Source organism: Saccostrea echinata, unplaced genomic scaffold (assembly GCF_033153115.1).
Source record: "Saccostrea echinata isolate AGI-Se365-2 ecotype Australia unplaced genomic scaffold, CSIRO_AGI_Sech_v1 ptg000004l, whole genome shotgun sequence".
NCBI classification, from domain to species: Eukaryota; Metazoa; Mollusca; class Bivalvia; order Ostreida; family Ostreidae; genus Saccostrea; species Saccostrea echinata.
Genome location: NW_026889753.1, coordinates 2,480,308 through 2,498,991, shown reverse-complemented (window position 1 = coordinate 2,498,991; position 18,684 = coordinate 2,480,308). Strand labels below are relative to the sequence as shown.

General features: G+C 34.1%; 2 protein-coding genes across 2 annotated transcripts; one reads left to right on the top strand and one right to left on the bottom strand.

Annotated features, from left to right (window-relative positions):
- Window positions 1-133: 133 nt before the first annotated feature.
- On the bottom strand, window positions 134-18,656 carry LOC133178997 (histone-lysine N-methyltransferase SMYD3-like). Its single transcript, XM_061313667.1, has 13 exons — window positions 18,549-18,656; window positions 16,740-16,803; window positions 15,745-15,855; window positions 15,339-15,408; window positions 14,969-15,099; window positions 14,501-14,568; window positions 13,889-13,997; window positions 11,869-11,979; window positions 3,863-3,932; window positions 2,512-2,646; window positions 2,128-2,302; window positions 1,537-1,645; window positions 134-898 (listed from the first exon to the last, which is right to left on the bottom strand). Exons 1-13 carry the CDS (start codon window positions 18,644-18,646, stop codon window positions 782-784), a joined length of 1,368 nt encoding a protein of 455 aa, XP_061169651.1. The 5' UTR covers window positions 18,647-18,656; the 3' UTR covers window positions 134-781.
- Window positions 7,247-9,775, top strand: LOC133178996 (E3 ubiquitin-protein ligase TRIM71-like). The gene has a single exon (XM_061313666.1). It carries the CDS (start codon window positions 7,473-7,475, stop codon window positions 9,570-9,572), a length of 2,100 nt encoding a protein of 699 aa, XP_061169650.1. The 5' UTR covers window positions 7,247-7,472; the 3' UTR covers window positions 9,573-9,775.
- Window positions 18,657-18,684: the final 28 nt, after the last annotated feature.

Genomic DNA, 18,684 nt, shown 5'->3' with positions numbered 1-18,684 from the left:
CAAGTGGTGGCGTCTCCATATGAGTTAAAAATTCTCAAGAGGGATGTTAAACAACAAACAAACAAACAAATAGATTGTTTATGTTCATCATAATCTTAAATGGGAACATTTCAGAACAATAAATCCTCATTAAGTAGCTTGTGCACTTAGGTATACCTCAAGGATCATGTACAACCCAAGAACTGCATCGTAACATCTCAGATTTTAGTAACCGCATTAAAAGATGTAAGAGAATATCTTGATTAAAATTTTCAAGATAAAAGGTGTGCTAAATATAGAATCTCCCCTGATTTGTGGTTGGATATGATTTTAATCCAAGTTGTGTGTTTTTTATCCCCGAGCCTTGGCGTGAGATAAAAAATACACAACGAGTTAGATAAAATCATATCTAACCACAAATCATGTGAGATTCTTTTTATCACATGTTTTCTACATTACTATCAATGTTTTACACTGTTTTATATTTGAATCCACGTTATTTTACTTCATCACTTTCACACAAAACCCATTGTGACATCACAGCAGTGGGATATGAAAATAATATCCAGTGAGTGATATCCATGTGATAAATTGCCATCCACATGTAATTTTGAAAGTATTTCTTAACAAGGAAATAATCCATGGATTAATGGCAAAAACTCAGAAACCAAAATTCATAGTAATTAAAAATTCTTCAATGTTGTAGTTTATGACTCTTCATTGTTTTCAATACATCCTTTTTGTAACGAAGAAAAAGCAAATATCATTATCTGAAAAAGTTTCTCTAAGGATTAGTTCTGAGCTAGCTTCCATTTTCCAGCCTCGTTCTCATTTCTTCCTGTGACTGATCCAGCAGTTCTATGAGTTGTTTATAGAGTGTGTGATCTCGTCCATGTGTGACAGACAGAATGTCATTAGCCTGAAAGTATTTGGAGATTTTTACATGGACTTAAAAGTCCTAATATCATACTCACATACAATATTTTAGTAGATTAAAAACACGTTAAAAAAGTAATACATGTACATCAAATATGTACAAGTAACTAGAAAACTAACAGTAAACCAGAGCCCCTTAGAATGCTTTTATATATGCACATGTATACTAGTAATTCTAAACTTGCTGACATCAAGTAAGTGACTTTAATTTTTCATTGTGTGGTAAATTCAAAATTGAAATAGGCAAAACTTTTTACAGCATATACATGGGAAAATAAATTTTGAACTTGATTTTTTGACTGCATTGTCCCTGAGCTTGATCTTATATTACTGACCAGAAAAAAGTGAGTCTTCCTCCATTTTCCACCTATGTTCTAAATATATATGAATTAGGTAGGCTGAAAGACACTCAAGCTATCATGTAAAGTGACAATGGTTGGGAAGGCAAACACCCCCACCCAACCCTGGACCCTTATAAGTCTTGCACTGTGGCACTCAAATTTACAAATCATACACTTAATTTATAAACATTCGGGCAAGTCTTTTACTTTAAATTAATGTGCTATTAATAACACCAACATCCAATTCTATTAAACACAGTTAAAAATTAAATTGACAAACCTGTTGTAGGTAGACGAGTGCTTCCTTGAGATTTTGTAAATAAAGCTGAATCTTCCCCAGCTTTAACAGCTGAATACCAACATTGGGACTGTAGGGAGGGTAGTATTTCCTGTACATGAAAAGATACAATAGTATCTCTAGTTTACTTCCATATGTGTCTATATAGTGTAGTAAGTGAACTACAGTTCCTTAGGAAGTGGAAAATATTCAATAGAACCTATTTTGATAGCACCCTAGCCCCAGGGGCTATGGTATGAACAACCCTGAAACTGCAGTATTCAGGGATTTTGTCATAAATACAAATAATTGTACCATCTTGAATCTACACTACATAGGAATTCCAAAGCCTCTGTTGTTTTGTCTTATCTAGATCAGAGAAAAGATTTCAAATGAAATATTCATATTTTCACTACAATATTTGTTAATTTATTAATCATCTCTAGAAAATATATGGCCTCATTTGAAAATATTGTAGATTTTTCCAAGGATGCTTTGTAGTAAGTTATGCTGTAGGATAAAATTGGTCTCATGGTTATGGAGAATAGGTTGAAAATGTAGAATTGTTATATATTGGGACACCATATCAAATACCTGTATGCTGGCAGCGTTTTACTCCCATAATTCACAGCTTTCTCCCACAGCTGTAAATCCATGGCAGCATCAAACACATAGTCCAGAATCTTTACCAGACTTAGATTCAGTGGATGAAACAAGTCAGCATAACAGTTCAGACACCTCTCACAAACACTTAAAACTCTTTCTGGATCTAGAACACAAAAATTTAAACTAAATAAGCTAAAATGAATCACATTCATTACATAACTAGAAATCATTAATGCATGAGTTTATCTGATTAAGAATCCTACATGCCATATGTATTACTCAAACACTTCACTTCTCAGGAAAACATGAATATTAGTATTTATGATAATAAAACTATTATATATAGAATATACAGCCATGAAATATACTGACCTTTTGACTGTTTGGCTGCTTTGGCCTCCTCCAGACATCTCTGGCAATCTTCCTCCAGACCCGAGGCCTTCTGAATGAATTCTTCATCACTGACAGACTGACCACAGACAGAACAGGTAGCAATTGTGATACCATCTGTACACAATTTTGTATAAATAAGTCAACTAAATTTTAGTCTTAATTGAATAAAATGGTCACTTTTTATTGTAGTTTTATATACAACATGGGCGACAATGATCACCTTCATGGCTCATAGTTTTCTTAAAATTTTTCCTCTTCATTCCCAGGAAAAATTTTGATCCATATTGTGACCTGAATCAGCACTAACAGAAGATACTTTGATTACAATCAAACCTCATTATCTCCAACTCAATGGGACTGAGAAAAAACTTCAAGATATCCAAGGATTCGAGATATCCAGGGTAATATACTTAATGAATAAGGAATAAGGGGTTGGGACTTCCAAATCACTTCAATATATCCATGGTATTCGAGATATCAATGTTCAAAATACCGAAGTTCAACTGTAGTAATATGATTAATCATTGCCCAGTTGTTTTTCATCAGGAGATTTTTCTCCCATACAGTAAAACACACTTAAGTGCCAGGAATGAAAAATATTGATTCATTAAAATAATAATTTAATTGTTATATCCGATAAGTTCATAATATGTTTTAAAACCACAAGGAATAAAATCACTGTAAAAGAGAATTTGTTATAAGTGTGTTTGCTGTATTTGTCTTTTACTGTATATTCCCATGTAAAACTTTGATCCCCTATTGTGGCTTACCCTATCCCGAAAACCATGCTTTGAGAAAAATTTGACTCTTCATATTGTCAGGATGCAGCCACATACATGTACTGGTAAATTTCATCTTTCTAGCCTAGTAATTCTTGAAAGGAAGATTTATAAAAGATGCCACCACATTTTCGCTAATTTTTAATTATCTCCATTTGTAAAGAAATCACATGACTCTTCATTTGAAGAATCTGTAATCTTCTTTACCCAATGATGTTTTGTGGCAAGTTTGGTTGAAAGTTCAGTGGTTCAATGGAGAAGAAGGTTAAAAATGTGTGAAGTTTACAGATGACAGACAATGAAAGACAGATGACAGATCTGGATTCCTCGCATCCATCAATCAGAAAATATCACTTAAGTCTTTGGCTCAGGTGAGTTTAAAATGAATGCAAAACTATGTTCCCAGCAATTTTAATGTACATGAATTAAAGTGGATGCATGAGCCCTCAGAGAATGACCATAACACATGTACCATGAACAGATAAAGATTATTTTGCATCATGTATGTAGTGTCATTATAAAATGGTCAGTTTTAGTAACAATAAATTTACCCTCCAGAACTGTGACATAGCCTTCATTGCAGTCTTTCTGTGGGCATTTCACAGCCAATTTTGCATTCTCCTGCAAAAGATGTCTTCTATAAATCAATCTTTGTTAAGAATTGATTTGTCTATCTTAGATACATAAGTATAAATACAGATATACATATAAAACCCTGTGCCAACTGCACAATGTTTTGTAATTTCCTCAAAAAATTGTCATTTACTTGTAATCAGTAAAAAGATTATCATTTGAAATACATACATCATGTGTCATTTTCTTGTAATCAATAAAAAGCTAAATTATCATGTAACCTCAAAAACAAGGGAAGAAGAAGGGATTTGATGCTGAGATAAATATGCAAGTAAACATTTTTTTTTTTGAAAGTTGTGTCACACAATAAAGATTCTTGCAGGATATTTTTACTCTTATTGGCAATACTAAATTGACTCCATGTAAAAAATGTGAAAAATCAATGAAGTCATGCAAGTACTCGATCCTCCCAGCAGGCCAGCTCTGCAGAGCTGCTGTACTCTGACCAGATTTTAATACTTCTGAATGTTATTATATACAGTCATTCATACTTATGAGCAGTCAAGTGCAACAACAAAATCTATGAATATTTTGAATTTACATACATATTTACACACAATTTCCTTTTGCCTGTGATATGTTCTACATTGTATTGATTTGATTGAATCACTATATTCTTATTTAATGTCAGTCACATCTGTTGACAAAGACAGCTGTTCTGTCTATAAAATAAAGATTATCTTTTGATCAATATAGGGAATGTTACATTCAGTATCAGTACAGCTACATATTTCTTAATTTTGCGAAAAGGGGGTGGGGACACAACAATCAGATTAATATAAAATTTTACCCTTAAGTAAAATAAATGCAGTATCTTTTTTCTATGTGAGGATACACACACATATATATTTAAATGAAATTTTGACTCTGTTGTGTAAAATAAGGGGAAACCTCATAAGTAATTACCCAAAAAATCAAAACAAAACAAAAAACCAAACGACCCCCCCCCCCAAAAAAAAATAAAGTGCCCCGCCACAGCATGATACGCCCATCAAATATTGTTCAATTATCACAAACAGTTTAGAGTGCAAGAAAATCAAGTCAACCTTGATTCAACAATTTCCAAGATTTTTCCATTCCTTATAATATTTGTTTATACATTTCCTGTGGTGTAGGCATGAATTATAACAAATATTACATTATAGATCCTCAACTGCTTGTGTTAGAGCTTGACAAATGCCCATCTGCAGCCCCCCCCCCCTCCCCCCCCCCCCCTTCACACACACACACACATCTTTCATATTTGTGAGACATATGATGCTCTGAAATTTATTAGTTGATATTTTCAAAAAAATTAAAGAAAAATATCATATTAAACAATATCAATTTAGTCTTAACAACTTAATCTATACCAAATTAATTTTAAAATAAAAGACTGGCCATCAAAGACATATGCTATAAACTGACCAGCAGTTCTTCTGTCTAATTCCCAAAGGATACAGATAAAGACTGCTTGATCAGAGATGCTCTAACAGAAATGATTGAGACAGCTAGCCTTCCTACACTGAACTCATTAATTAATCTTTAACTGGATGCATGTTCACTCATTACTCCCATGTATGAATGGATCTGCGCTATCTGCTTTGTAGTGCAACTAAAATGCATATTTATGTCATTCTGAATTTAATTTGAAAACAAAGTTTTTTTTCAATTTGTTACAAAGATTTATAAAAAGAAAAAAAATTGTAATCTTGACACAACAGTTTTATTAAGGTTTCTGCTTGACTCTTGGATTTGTAGGGACTATCTACATAATTGAAACTTTTTTTTTTAAATACTTGATTTTTTTTTTTTTTAGATTCAATGTCAGACTGGTTTTAAGCTGCAATTCATATGGACAATGGGCATGCTAATTCCAATATCACCCCCCCCCCCCCAGTATAATTAGTTTTAATTAATTAGTTTATCATACCATATCAAATTAGTTTATTATACAATATCAAATTAGTTTTAATTACTTTTCACCAAATTCATTTTAAAAGTTAGGCTAGCCCACAAAAACTATTTAATCCAACATGGCTGATTCCTAAATAAGACTGCCCAATTCCCAAGAGATATAGATAACATCTGCTTGATCAGAGATGCTCTACCAGTTAGCTCCTCACACTAAACTCATTCATTTCTCTCTAATTTGACATGCAATTTTCTGTTATCAAAATTCTCCTTGACCAGTGCTTGATAATTACACCCATGGGAGAGGTGGAATTCTCTTGTAACATTATATTTGTTATAGATTCCTGTAAAGTATATAATGAAAAAATAAGTATTTTCTTGATTTTAACATTTTTTTAATAAGGATACTGCAACACTTTTACATTTTTGGGGATTGTGTAATTTAATAGTAAAAAGACAGTTTTTTTTTTAAATTTCACTTAAATTAAAGGTCACAGTGACCTTGAAATAGGTCGCGACACACCTTCTACCTAAGATGCATAAACTGGCCAAGTTTGATGATTCTAAGTCTAATAGTTTTCTAGTTATGAGCCTGACAGGATTTTTCCATATTTGGCCATAGCATCTTAATTAAAGGTCAGAACGACCTACTTTTAGTGCGCGACACACCTTCTACCCAAGAAGTATCAGCTGACAAAGTTTGATAATCCTAGGCCTAATAGTATTAAAGTTATGAGCTGGACACGAGAAAAGCTAACAGACAGACAGACGGACGGACATGAACGCCATAACATAATACGTCCCGTCTAAAGAGGGGCGTATAAAAAAATTAACAATATTATGAACTCCAAAAATATTTCAAAAAGTTAATATAGAATTATTCAGTAACTTTTATGAAATCTTAAACTATTATCAATTGCTATGCAATTCATAAATTGTATTCCATCAACTAAATTATACTGAAAACAAGCTGTATCAAAATAGCCCAAACAATACAATAATGGAAATTTCCCACAATAACAAATTTAATCAAACTAATGCTGCAATGCATAAAGTCTACACTACAATATACAGCCCAGACCATGCAAATAAAACATCAATAAAGCCCTCCCCACCCTAAGTCTTACAATGCAGGGTTATTGATCCAAAGTCATTATCAAGTTTAATTAAAACCACATCTGTCACCTACACATAGGATACTAACTTCATACACTGCCACATAAGCATGATGAACTATACCTACTCACATCCTTGAGTAGCTCAGGACTTCACTATTTATAATGAATGCTCATGGAGTATCTTCCTTGTTCAAGGATATATTTAATGTCATGACATCTTACAGTGAATTGATCAAGCATGCCATGTGAAAAATTGTACCATACAGCAATTCTAATTCAATTCTGAAAAGGAAGAGCTCAGCATCTCAAAAACGTTTAATGTACTTTAATTTTTTTCAATTCAACTTTATATCCACAGAGAGTGAAGAGTCGACCCCATTTTCCATTAGAACTTAGCAGTCTTTCGCTCCACTAGTTTTGGATGAATTTGACAACGAATATACTTCAACTGATGAGAAAAAAAACATTTAAAAAGTGCAAAAAAAGGATGAGACCATACATGTATTTCTGAAATGCCATGGAATCATCTTTGACCTCTGAATTATTGCAGTGTGCTATATGTTTGGGAGACCTAGAGAATGCCCATGCACTGCCATGCCTTCACTCTTTCTGTGCTCTCTGCTTACAGAACCATATTTCAACATCCCAAAAAAAAGTTTCTAAGTCTTTGAGGCTGAAGAGATTTCCTTGTCCCACCTGCCGAGTATGGATCAATTCCCCTGGAAGTGGCCTCTTTGATTTTCCTAGAGATTTTAGGGTGGTCAGATTGAGAGACGTCTTAAAGGAATGGAAGGACAAAGGAAACGGAAAGGATGAACATACTTGTTGCATGTGTGATAAAGACTTCGAAGATCCTGTGGATAACTTTTGTGCAGACTGTCAAAAATATCTGTGTACTCTCTGTTTCGCAGAACATAAGACAACTTCAGTTTTATCAAATCATGTTGTATTTTCAGTATCATCTATGCACACAGAAAAAGAAAATTCTAAATGTTCTATGCATTCAAAAGAGCCAATCAAATATCATTGTGAGACTTGCAACATGGGAATTTGTGTCAAGTGCATCATGGGAGAGCACAAAGACCATGATGTTATGGACAATGACAACAGCTGTAAATTTAAGAGAGTTGAATTGAGAAACTGTATGTCTCAACTTAGAAATCACTTATCCCATCTGAATGAAGTCATGTTTGATTTGGCCAGTACAGAGGGTCATGTCAAAAGTCAACATGAACAAACCAACCTCCAAATAAGGAAGCACTCCCACAAGGTGATAAATTATGTCTACCATGAACAAAGCAGACTGTTGAATGAGGCAGACAAAGACTATCAAGTAAAATATGAGTATCTCAGCCAAAGGAGAGAAACATGTAAAATGCACATCAACCAATTTACTAAGCTACAGTCAAGATTGGAGTCTCTTTTAAGGGTTCAAGACATCAATACAATATCTGAAAACTTCAAGTCCATTGTAAAAGATGTCCAGGACATTGAAATAATGGAAAAATACAGCAAAAAGTTAGCGGAAATCCCCAAATGTGCACAGTTTGTGTCTAATGGTGTAGCACATATTGGTAAAATTCTACCTGGAGAAAGAACTACAGAACTTAACTGTGGTGACCTACATAAAAAATACAGCCATCTCAATCAAGATGGGTCCCCTGAACATGAAATCAATGTTACTAGAATGAAGAGTGAGGTGAAAAATCTGACCAGTGCAATCAATGGAACAGTAATCCAACCACAACGTACAGCAGAACAAAAACAATGTCTTCCTATGGCTACACTGCTCAGTCAGATTGGGGGTAATAGGTCCAAACACTCCCAACTTGGTCTTCCATATGGAATTTCATTCTCATCAGATGAAAAACTTGTAGTTGGTGAAAATGGTAATGAGAGAATTCAAATCTTTTCCAAAGAGGGACAGTCCCTGAAGGTCATCCCTCTACCAGGATGCTGCCCAAGGTCATTATGTTCATCAAGCGATCAAATGATTGTCTTCACTGATGAAACTGAAAAATGTCTCAAGAAAGTCAACCTTGAAACCTGTTTGGTGTCTTCCATTACTGCAAGATATACTGAAAATACAGTTTCATTCCCATTTGGAGTCGCTGCCCTGTCTGACGAGAGATTTGTGATCTCTGATATGATTTACGAGACAGTAAGCATAACGTCTTCTGCAGGAATAAAAGAGAAACAGATAGGAGGAGATGATTGTGGTGATGGTTATGATAATCCATCCTACCTCGCCACAGATAGTGAGGACAACATCTTCATTGCTGATTCGGGTCACCACAAAATCAAAGTGTACGACAAACATGGAAGATTTCTCTTCCATTTTGGTGATGATGGAATCAGAGAGGGACAATTGCGGTATCCAAAAGGGATCGCTGTAGACAAAAATGGACTGATTTTTGTGGCAGATGCTGGAAATGACAGAGTGGTTGTGTTCTCAAGGCTGGGCTTCTTCCTGACAGTCTTGTCTGATAGGAATTCTGGGATTGAACGACCTACTGGACTTGCCTACAGTCCTAGTGGACTACTTGCAGTTTCCATGCCAGATAAACATGAGGTGTTTGTTTATCAGCTTGAAGATTCAATTTCTAGTCAATTCTAATCTGAATGACAATTTTTAATAATTTCATGTTAGTTATCTTGGTGCTGGCACTTTTTAAAATCATTTCCTTCCAAGCACAAAATATCACAGTAGAATTATAGTATTTTTACAATTAAATTATTTAAAACTAGAACTGTCCAAAAGGGACAAATACCCCCCGCTGGGTTTTTCAGAGGTGCCAAATCACTAATATTTTATGGATCAAAGAGGTGTTCACAATTTTCTTATTAACATTTAGAGTGAAAAAATAATTGCTCATTATATTTTTTTTAGAATGAAACTAAGGAACAACCTAATAAAACATCAATACCAATACATTGTAATTACATTGTTTTTAATACATTGAAAAAATAAGTTGCAACTATCTGTCATCTTTTTGAGACATGACATTCTGCAAATTGATTTTTGAAAAAAAAAAATCAATTAATTACAAAATCAAATTAATCTTGATAACTTTATATCAAATTCATTTTAAAATGAAAGGCTGGTCATCCTTTAACTATGTACTATATGACAGACAATAAATTACAATGAAGAGAATTAAAGAACAGAGATCTTTAAATTCCCAGGAGATATAGATAACACATGCTAGATCAGAGATGCTCTAACAACTTCCCACACTGAACTCATTAATTAATCTTTAACTGGATGCATGTCCACTCATTACTCCCAAGGGACAAATGGATTTACACTATCTGCTGTGTAATGTAAAAATTGTTTTTAATACTTGGTGATTTTTTTTTTGTTTTAATGAATAGTTTTAAGCTGTAGTTCACATTTTTGTACAGATGTTCTAGATTCTGTGTCTCAAACCTTAGAATTAAACCCAAAATGACTAAGTCAATAAAAATGAAAAAAAAAACAACTGTAAAATGCAGAAAAATTATCAAATAATGTTGAAAATACCAGGTGCACATCTTCATATGGTAAATAATGAGTGTACAAATTTTCATACAATTCTATGAAATAGTCTTTGAGAAAAGGTCAGGACAAAACCACATAATAAAAATGAAAAAAACACCTGTAAAATGCAGAAAAATTATTCAATCATGATGAAAATACCAGGTGCAAACCTTCAAATGGTGAATAATAAGTGTACAAATTTTCAGACAGATCTATGCAATAGTTTCCGAGAAACGCTCTGGACAAAATCTTGTCGACGGACAGACAGACAGACGGACAGACAGACAGACATGGTGATTCCAATATACCCCCCCTAAACTTCGTTTGCGGGGGTATAAATATTGATTTTCATTACCAAAGTATTCATACACACAGTTGTGATTGTACCTGTATGATAACAAGACACAAATAAATTCAACTCAAAAGGAACAGTTATCTAATTTGTTTCAATATATATCACTCAACTTTACATACTGTAACCAACTATAATTATTCACATACAAAAGACAATTGCGAGATTCGATACTGACTTGCACTCTAATTTCATAGTTGTCATCCTGAACCATTCATCCTCTAAGGGGAAGTTAATAAAGCACAATGGATCAATCAGGTAATTGCAAACTGGTTTTAATATAAATGTATAAAGGAAATAGTTTGCAAATAACTGTTGGTTATAACAACTTTACACACATGGATATCGCTGAGAGAACTATGGGTGATTTCCACTTGTCTGGTCTCTCAACTATCTCAGACCATAAAATTTTGTTTCTGTGTAAATCTAATAGTGAGATCATAATGCATTTGCTGTGCAATAAATATATGAGGATATTGCCATCAATTGCCAAGGCAATCTCTCCAAGATCTAACACCAGTCTTCAAAATCTCTCCAAGATCTCTCAATGATATCTCAATTGGATATTGATGTCCCAAACATTTCTGATGCAGTTTTCAGTAAGCTCAACTGGTCTCTTTGTGATCTCCCAATGATCTCTGGGTCATCTCTACCCTACTTTGGAAGCCCAATTTTTGGAAGATCATTCAGGAACTTAAGAGATTGTTTGGGGATCTTTCTGTGCTCTTCAAATAATTATTGGGAGTTTTTTTGAGAGACTTTTTATCCCTGAGAGACTGTTTTGGGTAGAGAAAAGTCAAAACTTTTGGGAGATCATGGAGACTGTTGAGACCTCAGGGAGATTACTAAGGGATTGATGAGAGATCTTGCCAATTGTACAAAGCCTAGCAATCTCACATTGCTCACCACCTCTGATAAAGCAGGTTTTTCAAAAGTTGTATATTATGATGTCATAAAACTGACAGTGAAATTCACATTAGCGTGTCAAATTTACAGTCAACACTAACATTCAAAATGTACATGTTTACAGAAGTTTCTTACCATCTCTTGATCTTGACACCAGGAACAAGCACAATCAAAATAATATTGCTCCCTTAAATTCTTCTTTCTGTCAGTTGTGGTGTCAAGTTGATCAATATAACTGATGAATACCTGTGATACAAATTTGAAGGAAATCAGCTAGAGGTACAGATGAATTACCAAAGATGTAAATAAACAATGACCAGTAAAACAAGAATCACTTAGAAACAGAGACCGATGTGTGATTTTCAAGGCAAAATTAAATAACATTGAATTTAGTGTATATATCTTTAAAATGAAACATATTAGCATAGAAATTTTAGCAAATCTAGCAATGTGAACAAGAGGCCCATGGGCCACATCGCTCACCTGAGCACACTGGCTAGGCAAAAGCACAAATCAGTTCAGTATTGAAAAGATTCCGGGGGGGGGGGGGGGGGGGGGGGTTGAATTTTAAACTACCTGATGATGCTTCCATGTCAAAATAACAAATGGCTTTGTTGTACTTGAGAAGATTTTTTAAAAAAATTTCCCATATATTCCTTTGTAAGAATTTGATCCCCCATTGTGGCTCCTCCCTATCCCAGGGGTCATCATTTGAACAAACTTGAATCTACACTACCTGAGGATGCTTCCATATCAATATGACTAAACATAGCTTTTCTGTTCTTGAGAAGAAATATTTTTTTCTATATGTTCTTATGTAAAACTTTCGATCCCCCTATTGGGCCCCACCCTACCCCCGGGGGTCATCATTTTAACAAAACTGAATTTACTTTACCTGAGGATACTTCTATATCAAAATGACTAATCATGGCTTTGCAGTTCTTCATCAGAAGAAATCTTCCTATGTATTTCTATTTCAGACTTTGATCCTCCATTGTGGCCCCATCCTACCCCAGGGGGTCAACATTTGAACAAACTTGAATCTACTATTTGATCCTCCACTGTGGCCCCGCCCTACCCCCAGGGGATCATGATTTGAATAAATTTGAATCTACACTACCTGAGGATGCTTCCATATAAATATGACCAATTAGGGCTTTGCTGTTATTGAGAAGAAGATTTCTAAAGATTTTTCCTGTATATTTCTATGTAAAACTTTGATCCTCCATTGTGGCTCCACCCTACCCCCGGGAGTCATGATTTGAACAAACTTGAATCTACACTACCTTAGGATGCTTCCATATAAATATGACTCATCATGGCTTTGCTGTTCTTGAGAAGAAGATTTTTAAAGGTTTTTCCCATATATTTCTATTTAAAACTTTGATCCTCCACTGTGGCCCCGTCCTACCCCCGGGGGTAATGTTTTGGACAAACTTGAATCTACTCTACCTGAGGATGCTTCCATAAAAATATGACCAATTAGGGCTTTGCTGTTATTGAGAAGAAGATTTTTAAAGATTTTTCCTATATATTTCTATGTAAAACTTTGATCCTCCACTGTGGACCCGCCCTACCCCAGGGGGTCATGATTTGAACAAACTTGAATCTACACTACCTGAGGATGCTTCCATGTAAATATGACCAATTAGGGCTTTGCTGTTCCTGAGAAGAAGATTTTTAAAGATTTTTCCTATATATTTCTATGTAAAACTTTGATCCTCCATTGTGGCCCCGCCCTACCCCCGGGGGTCATGATTTGAACAAATTTGAATCTACACTACCTGAGGATGCTTCCACATGAGTTTCATTTTCCCTGGCTTTGTGGTTCTTGAGAAGATTTTTAAAAGATGCTATTAATTTTTCACTAATTCTTTTTTATCTCCCTTGAAAGAGGGTGTGGCCCTTCATTTGAACAAACTTGAATCCCCTTCACCCAAGGATACTTTGTGGCAAGTTTGGTTGAAATTGGCCCAGTGGTTCTTGAGAAGAAGTCGAAAATGTGAAAAGTTTACAGACAGACGGACGGACAGGCAGACAGACGGACTACAGACAAAATGTGATCAGAAAAGCTCACTTGAGCCTTCGGCTCAGATGAGCTAAAAACTGAATTTTTTTTTTGTCTTATAACTTTTCTAATTGTTATCAAGCTTACATTGGAAGGTGAAGGATTAGGTATAGGTTCTACAGCTCTCAGGTGTAGTAATCTCCCCTGGAATGTTGTGACTGCATTGGGCTTACATCTGTGATCTAGCAGTGAAGGTCTGGAATAAATTTGATATTTAAATCAATTAATCTTTATGTATTTCTATGAGCAATAGCTAAATAACTTAAGTGTTATTTCAATTTAAAAGCTACACATGCTACTTCATTATTTTAACACCAAATGCACATGATATCTGACTATAAAAACAATTAATTATTTAATCTGAATTATCTTTACAGTCATACCTCAATATCTCAAACTTGATGGGGCTGAGAAAAAAACATCCAGTTATCCAAGGATTCAAAATATTGATATAAAACTTATTATGAAGTGACAGGGAAGGACAATTTTTCATCGTTATAAACATAATTCATTATATCCAAAAAGTTCACAACATATATTTTAAAGCCATAAGGAATGAGTGTCAATTCATTACAGGTGTGTTTGCTATATGTGTGTTTTACTGTTTAAATGAAGAGTGATTTCCAACCCACTTAAACATATCCATGGTATTCAAGATAAAGGAAGTTTGACTGAATTTTTGTTAGAGACATTACTAACCCTAAGTAAATACCTGTACCAATGGGCTGCATCTCCTCTCCACAAATAGTAAAACTATTGGTTGTCATCTGGAAGTAGAAATCTATCATTCTGATATACATTGTAAATCTGATTAAAGTCCTTGTCATTCAAATAATGAAATACACATAAATACAGTTAGACATACTGTAAACCAACTATTAATCGATTGTGACAGCTAGTAGTTTTATTCATGATTTGTTGGTTTTTTATTTGTGAGTAAAAGAAGGAACTCATATATTTCTCACATGCAAAGAAAAGTTGGTTTACAGCATATGTAAATTTAGAGATATTATCGAGGTATATTATTTCTTTATCTTCCCTTTTTTTGTCACTTAAATGAACATTTATATGAGATATGGTAATTATTTCTTATTTTCTCTTTTTTTTTTTTTTGGTCCCCTCAAACTTCACTAGCACAGTTGATCTGATTGCTTGGAAATTCCCCACCTTTCCAAAGATTTGTAGGAGATCTTGAGATGAGGGTAGGTCCAGAATCCCGTTTGTGACTTTCTGTAAGGTAAACAAATGCTGGGAAAGCTGCTCACATCGAGTACCATCCCTCCTGATTTCCTTTTCATCTACAAATCATAATAATACAATACATACATGTATATATATGTATACAAGGCAGATTTGTCAATATGACTTATTTTGTTTATATTCAATTATTTCTCACTGACCTTAGTAAAAATCACTGTGATATAAAGTATCAGGTTTTTTGAATTGAACACTGTTATTTTTTTTCAAAACTCAGAGTTAGATGTGATTTAGAGAAAAACAGAAGCATGGAGAATTTAAATTGGTCAAAGTTACTTACGTGACATAAGGTCATTGAATGACCTCTTTAGTGTAAGAGTACCGCTAGCCTCTTGTATAAGACTACTGTCCTGGAATAGAGTGTACGTATTGTGAAATTGCATGATTAGTCTTCAAGATGTTGAAGATGTAATTGAACTGCAGGTTTGTTTTATACGATCTAATTCAAATAAGATGAGTCCCAATCATATATAAATTTTTCATTAAAAAATTTCTCTAAAAAATAAACAGTTCAGTGTGGTTTGAACATCTTTCAATAAATGAATACTAATTTTCTCCATAAATCAAGAAATTAGGCCTATAGAAAAAAACCCTCCTCTTTACTTTTAAGCACATACGATCTCTACACAAAGGAAAATGTGCTTATATGTATATAGATCACAATCACTAGAGAGACAATCCCTTACGGAGAATCTGATGACCAGTCTCAGTAACAGTCGTATACTGTCTGTGGGGATCTTTGACTGTAGTCTCTTCAGACAGGGACACTCCTTTTTGTGGACATTCCAGTCACCCCTCTACAATTAATCAGAGAATTTAGGATCAACAGGTTTGTTATCCATACATATGCAATACATGTGTGAAAACATCTGTTGTGCTAGAAGTTCACTTGTGATGAAAATGTTAAAAGACATGCATTTTCAATACACGTACAGTAGTACAGTAAAACTTGCTTATAATGAAATGCCAGGGATGGACAATTTTGCTTCATTATAAGCATAATATCTAATATCCATTTGTTTCATAATATGTTTTAAAGCCACAGGGAATGGAAATCACTTTGCTATAAGCATCAATTCCTTATAAATGTGTTTGCTATAAGCATGTTTTAGTGTATGATTATGACCCACACAGAGGCTTGAACCCTGGACCAAGGGGACAAAAAAATACAATTTAAGTGGCATAATAAGCTCACTATTATCAGGCCATCTATCTGCTAGATTTTCTGAAGTGAAGAGGAGAATTTTTAAAAACAGAATTATTTTCAATACATGTATATGATCACCTTTATCCCTACCATGGAACTTGAATTCATTACCCAGTTGGTGAAAACATGCTTTGGTAAGGGGGCTCAGTGCCTATTATAATCATGTTCATTTATCTGCTATATATCCAGGAGTAAAGAAATTTTAAAGGTATGCATTTTACAATCAAATTAGCCCCATCCTGCACTGGAGCTTGAACTTTCAGGCCCGAATGCTGGACAATGGGGACATAAAAAACACAAACTTGATAATGGCTAACAGCTTTTTATAATCAGGCAAACAGTTTGTCAGGCTCTTGGATAAAAAAAAAACACGACTCAATCATTGATTGAGTCTCAATGGATAAAATCATATCCAATAAAACCTAGCGTATCCTGCATACATGTCAACTTTTAATTAAAAAAAAAAGTAATCACCTGGCATTTAATGCTACAGTATTTCAATGTACCACAGGCACTGCATCTTTTCAGGGACTCTGCTCTGAAAAAGAGACAAGAGGGCCTTTATAGTCACCTGATCAAGTAACATGAGGTTCTCAAGGCATGACAAACTCATTCCAAAATGGTGCATTGGATGAAGTTTGAGTAAAAGTTTACAAAATAAAATTTTCAATACATAATCAATCCCCCTCTAGGGATCAAAGTTCACAATTTTATAGTAAGTACGGTATACCCTCATTATCTCAAACTCCATGGGACCGAGAAAAAACTTTGGGATATCAGACTGTTCAAAATATCAAGGGTAAAATCCACAAAAAAAATTTAAATTTTGATCGAGAGTTAACTACTCACTGTAATAATGCAAACAGTTTGGCTGCAAGATGTCCTTAAATGAAGATTTTCAAATGTGTATTTCATGTTGATTGTATAAGCACGTGGAAAAAAAAATCAGAACTGAAAATTAATTCAAGTTTCTTTTAATTAATTCCCTTGTTTCATTTCACTGTCTATTGAATAGGTAGAAGTGTAAATCAAGGCACTGTAGATACTAGATCATGAGTTCAATTCAATCAAAGGGTTGTTTTGTTGGTTATTTTAACTGTTTGTGTTTTTTTCAAAATAAATCTAGGTATATTTTTTAAGATTTTAATACTAAAAGTATATCTCTCTAATTTAATATTACTGTATCAGATAGTTCTACCATTCATTAAGTTTTATACATCCTTAAGATACTAAAATATATTATTTCATGCCATTGATTTATCAAGATCCAACATGTTTGAAGAAGAAAAAAAAATAATCATGAAATAATATATTCCCCACCTGTCTCTTAGATTTGGAATGGAAGAAATGGGACACTTCTTAAAGATACAAGTTTTTAAAATATAAAAGTCACATGTATGATCAATTCTTCACAATATCCAGTTACTTATATGTAATGTGTCAGAAATAGATTTTCCAATCATCCTGGACAGAACGTTCTGTCATTTGTTATTTCCAAATAAACTGGTTTGTCAAAAGAATTTATATATGCTTCTCTGTAAAACAGAGATCATCAGAATGTTTCCTATGCTTACATGCATGCAAACAAAAATGATTGAACATGAAGGAAACCTTTAATACATTTTTACAAAGTGTTTTCCCTGATTATTTTATTTCTGCTGCTGTTGACATTTTGAACTCTCTTCTGCATTGGTGCATGTGTAGATTAGGAATGTCTGTCCATTATTTCTTTGTTACCTCATTTGCAGATACATAACATGGCCATAGGAACCTTTTTTTTTTTTTTGCTTGTTAGAAAATTTTTTGTAGTGCCCCCTCAACTGTCAACTGAAAATGTATGGCTGTCCCCCCCCCCCCCTCCACACACACACACCCAAGCTAAATTTGCTTCCTACGGGCCTGCATAAAATTCTTTCGTTAATCCAGTTTCATCTGAATTTATGAAAACAACTAGATAGAATAATCTATTGTTAAAATCACGGGCACTGGAAGTTAATGTAAATATTGAGTATGTGCATGTATAAAATTGATCCTTTTTTATACATGCACATACTCAATATTTACATCAAATTCCAGTGCCCGTGGTTAAAATGATATTGTCCTACCGATATACTACATTACAACTATATAGAACGTATTCTAACTGTGGTGAGAGCTTGTCCCAAGACACAGACTAGAATATTCTAACTAGAAAACGTGCCGAGTTCAACCACTTAAATGAACAGATCATGGGATGACAATCATCATGACTGTTGCGATACATCCTATAAAACCATTATTTACCTTTCCAAGCAACTTTCACACCGAAATTCGTGTTCCTTGTTTGCCAAAACATGCACAAAAGGTTCAGAAACGCAGAGAAGAGCTCCTGCTTCTACCATGTTTTTAAAACTGGAAACAATCGCTGCTAACTAATCAC

Excerpts from the sequence above, each read along its gene's own strand:
- LOC133178996 (XM_061313666.1), top strand. The coding sequence starts at position 7,473 with ATGGAATCATCTTTGACCTCTGAATTATTGCAGTGTGCTATATGTTTG.
- LOC133178997 (XM_061313667.1), bottom strand. The coding sequence starts at position 18,646 with ATGGTAGAAGCAGGAGCTCTTCTCTGCGTTTCTGAACCTTTTGTGCAT. Across the intron at positions 15,409-15,744 it reads GACTGGTCATCAGATTCTCC|GACAGTAGTCTTATACAAGA; the intron begins GTAAGGGATTGT and ends ACTCTATTCCAG. Across the intron at positions 1,646-2,127 it reads AAAACGCTGCCAGCATACAG|GAAATACTACCCTCCCTACA; the intron begins GTATTTGATATG and ends TTTCATGTACAG.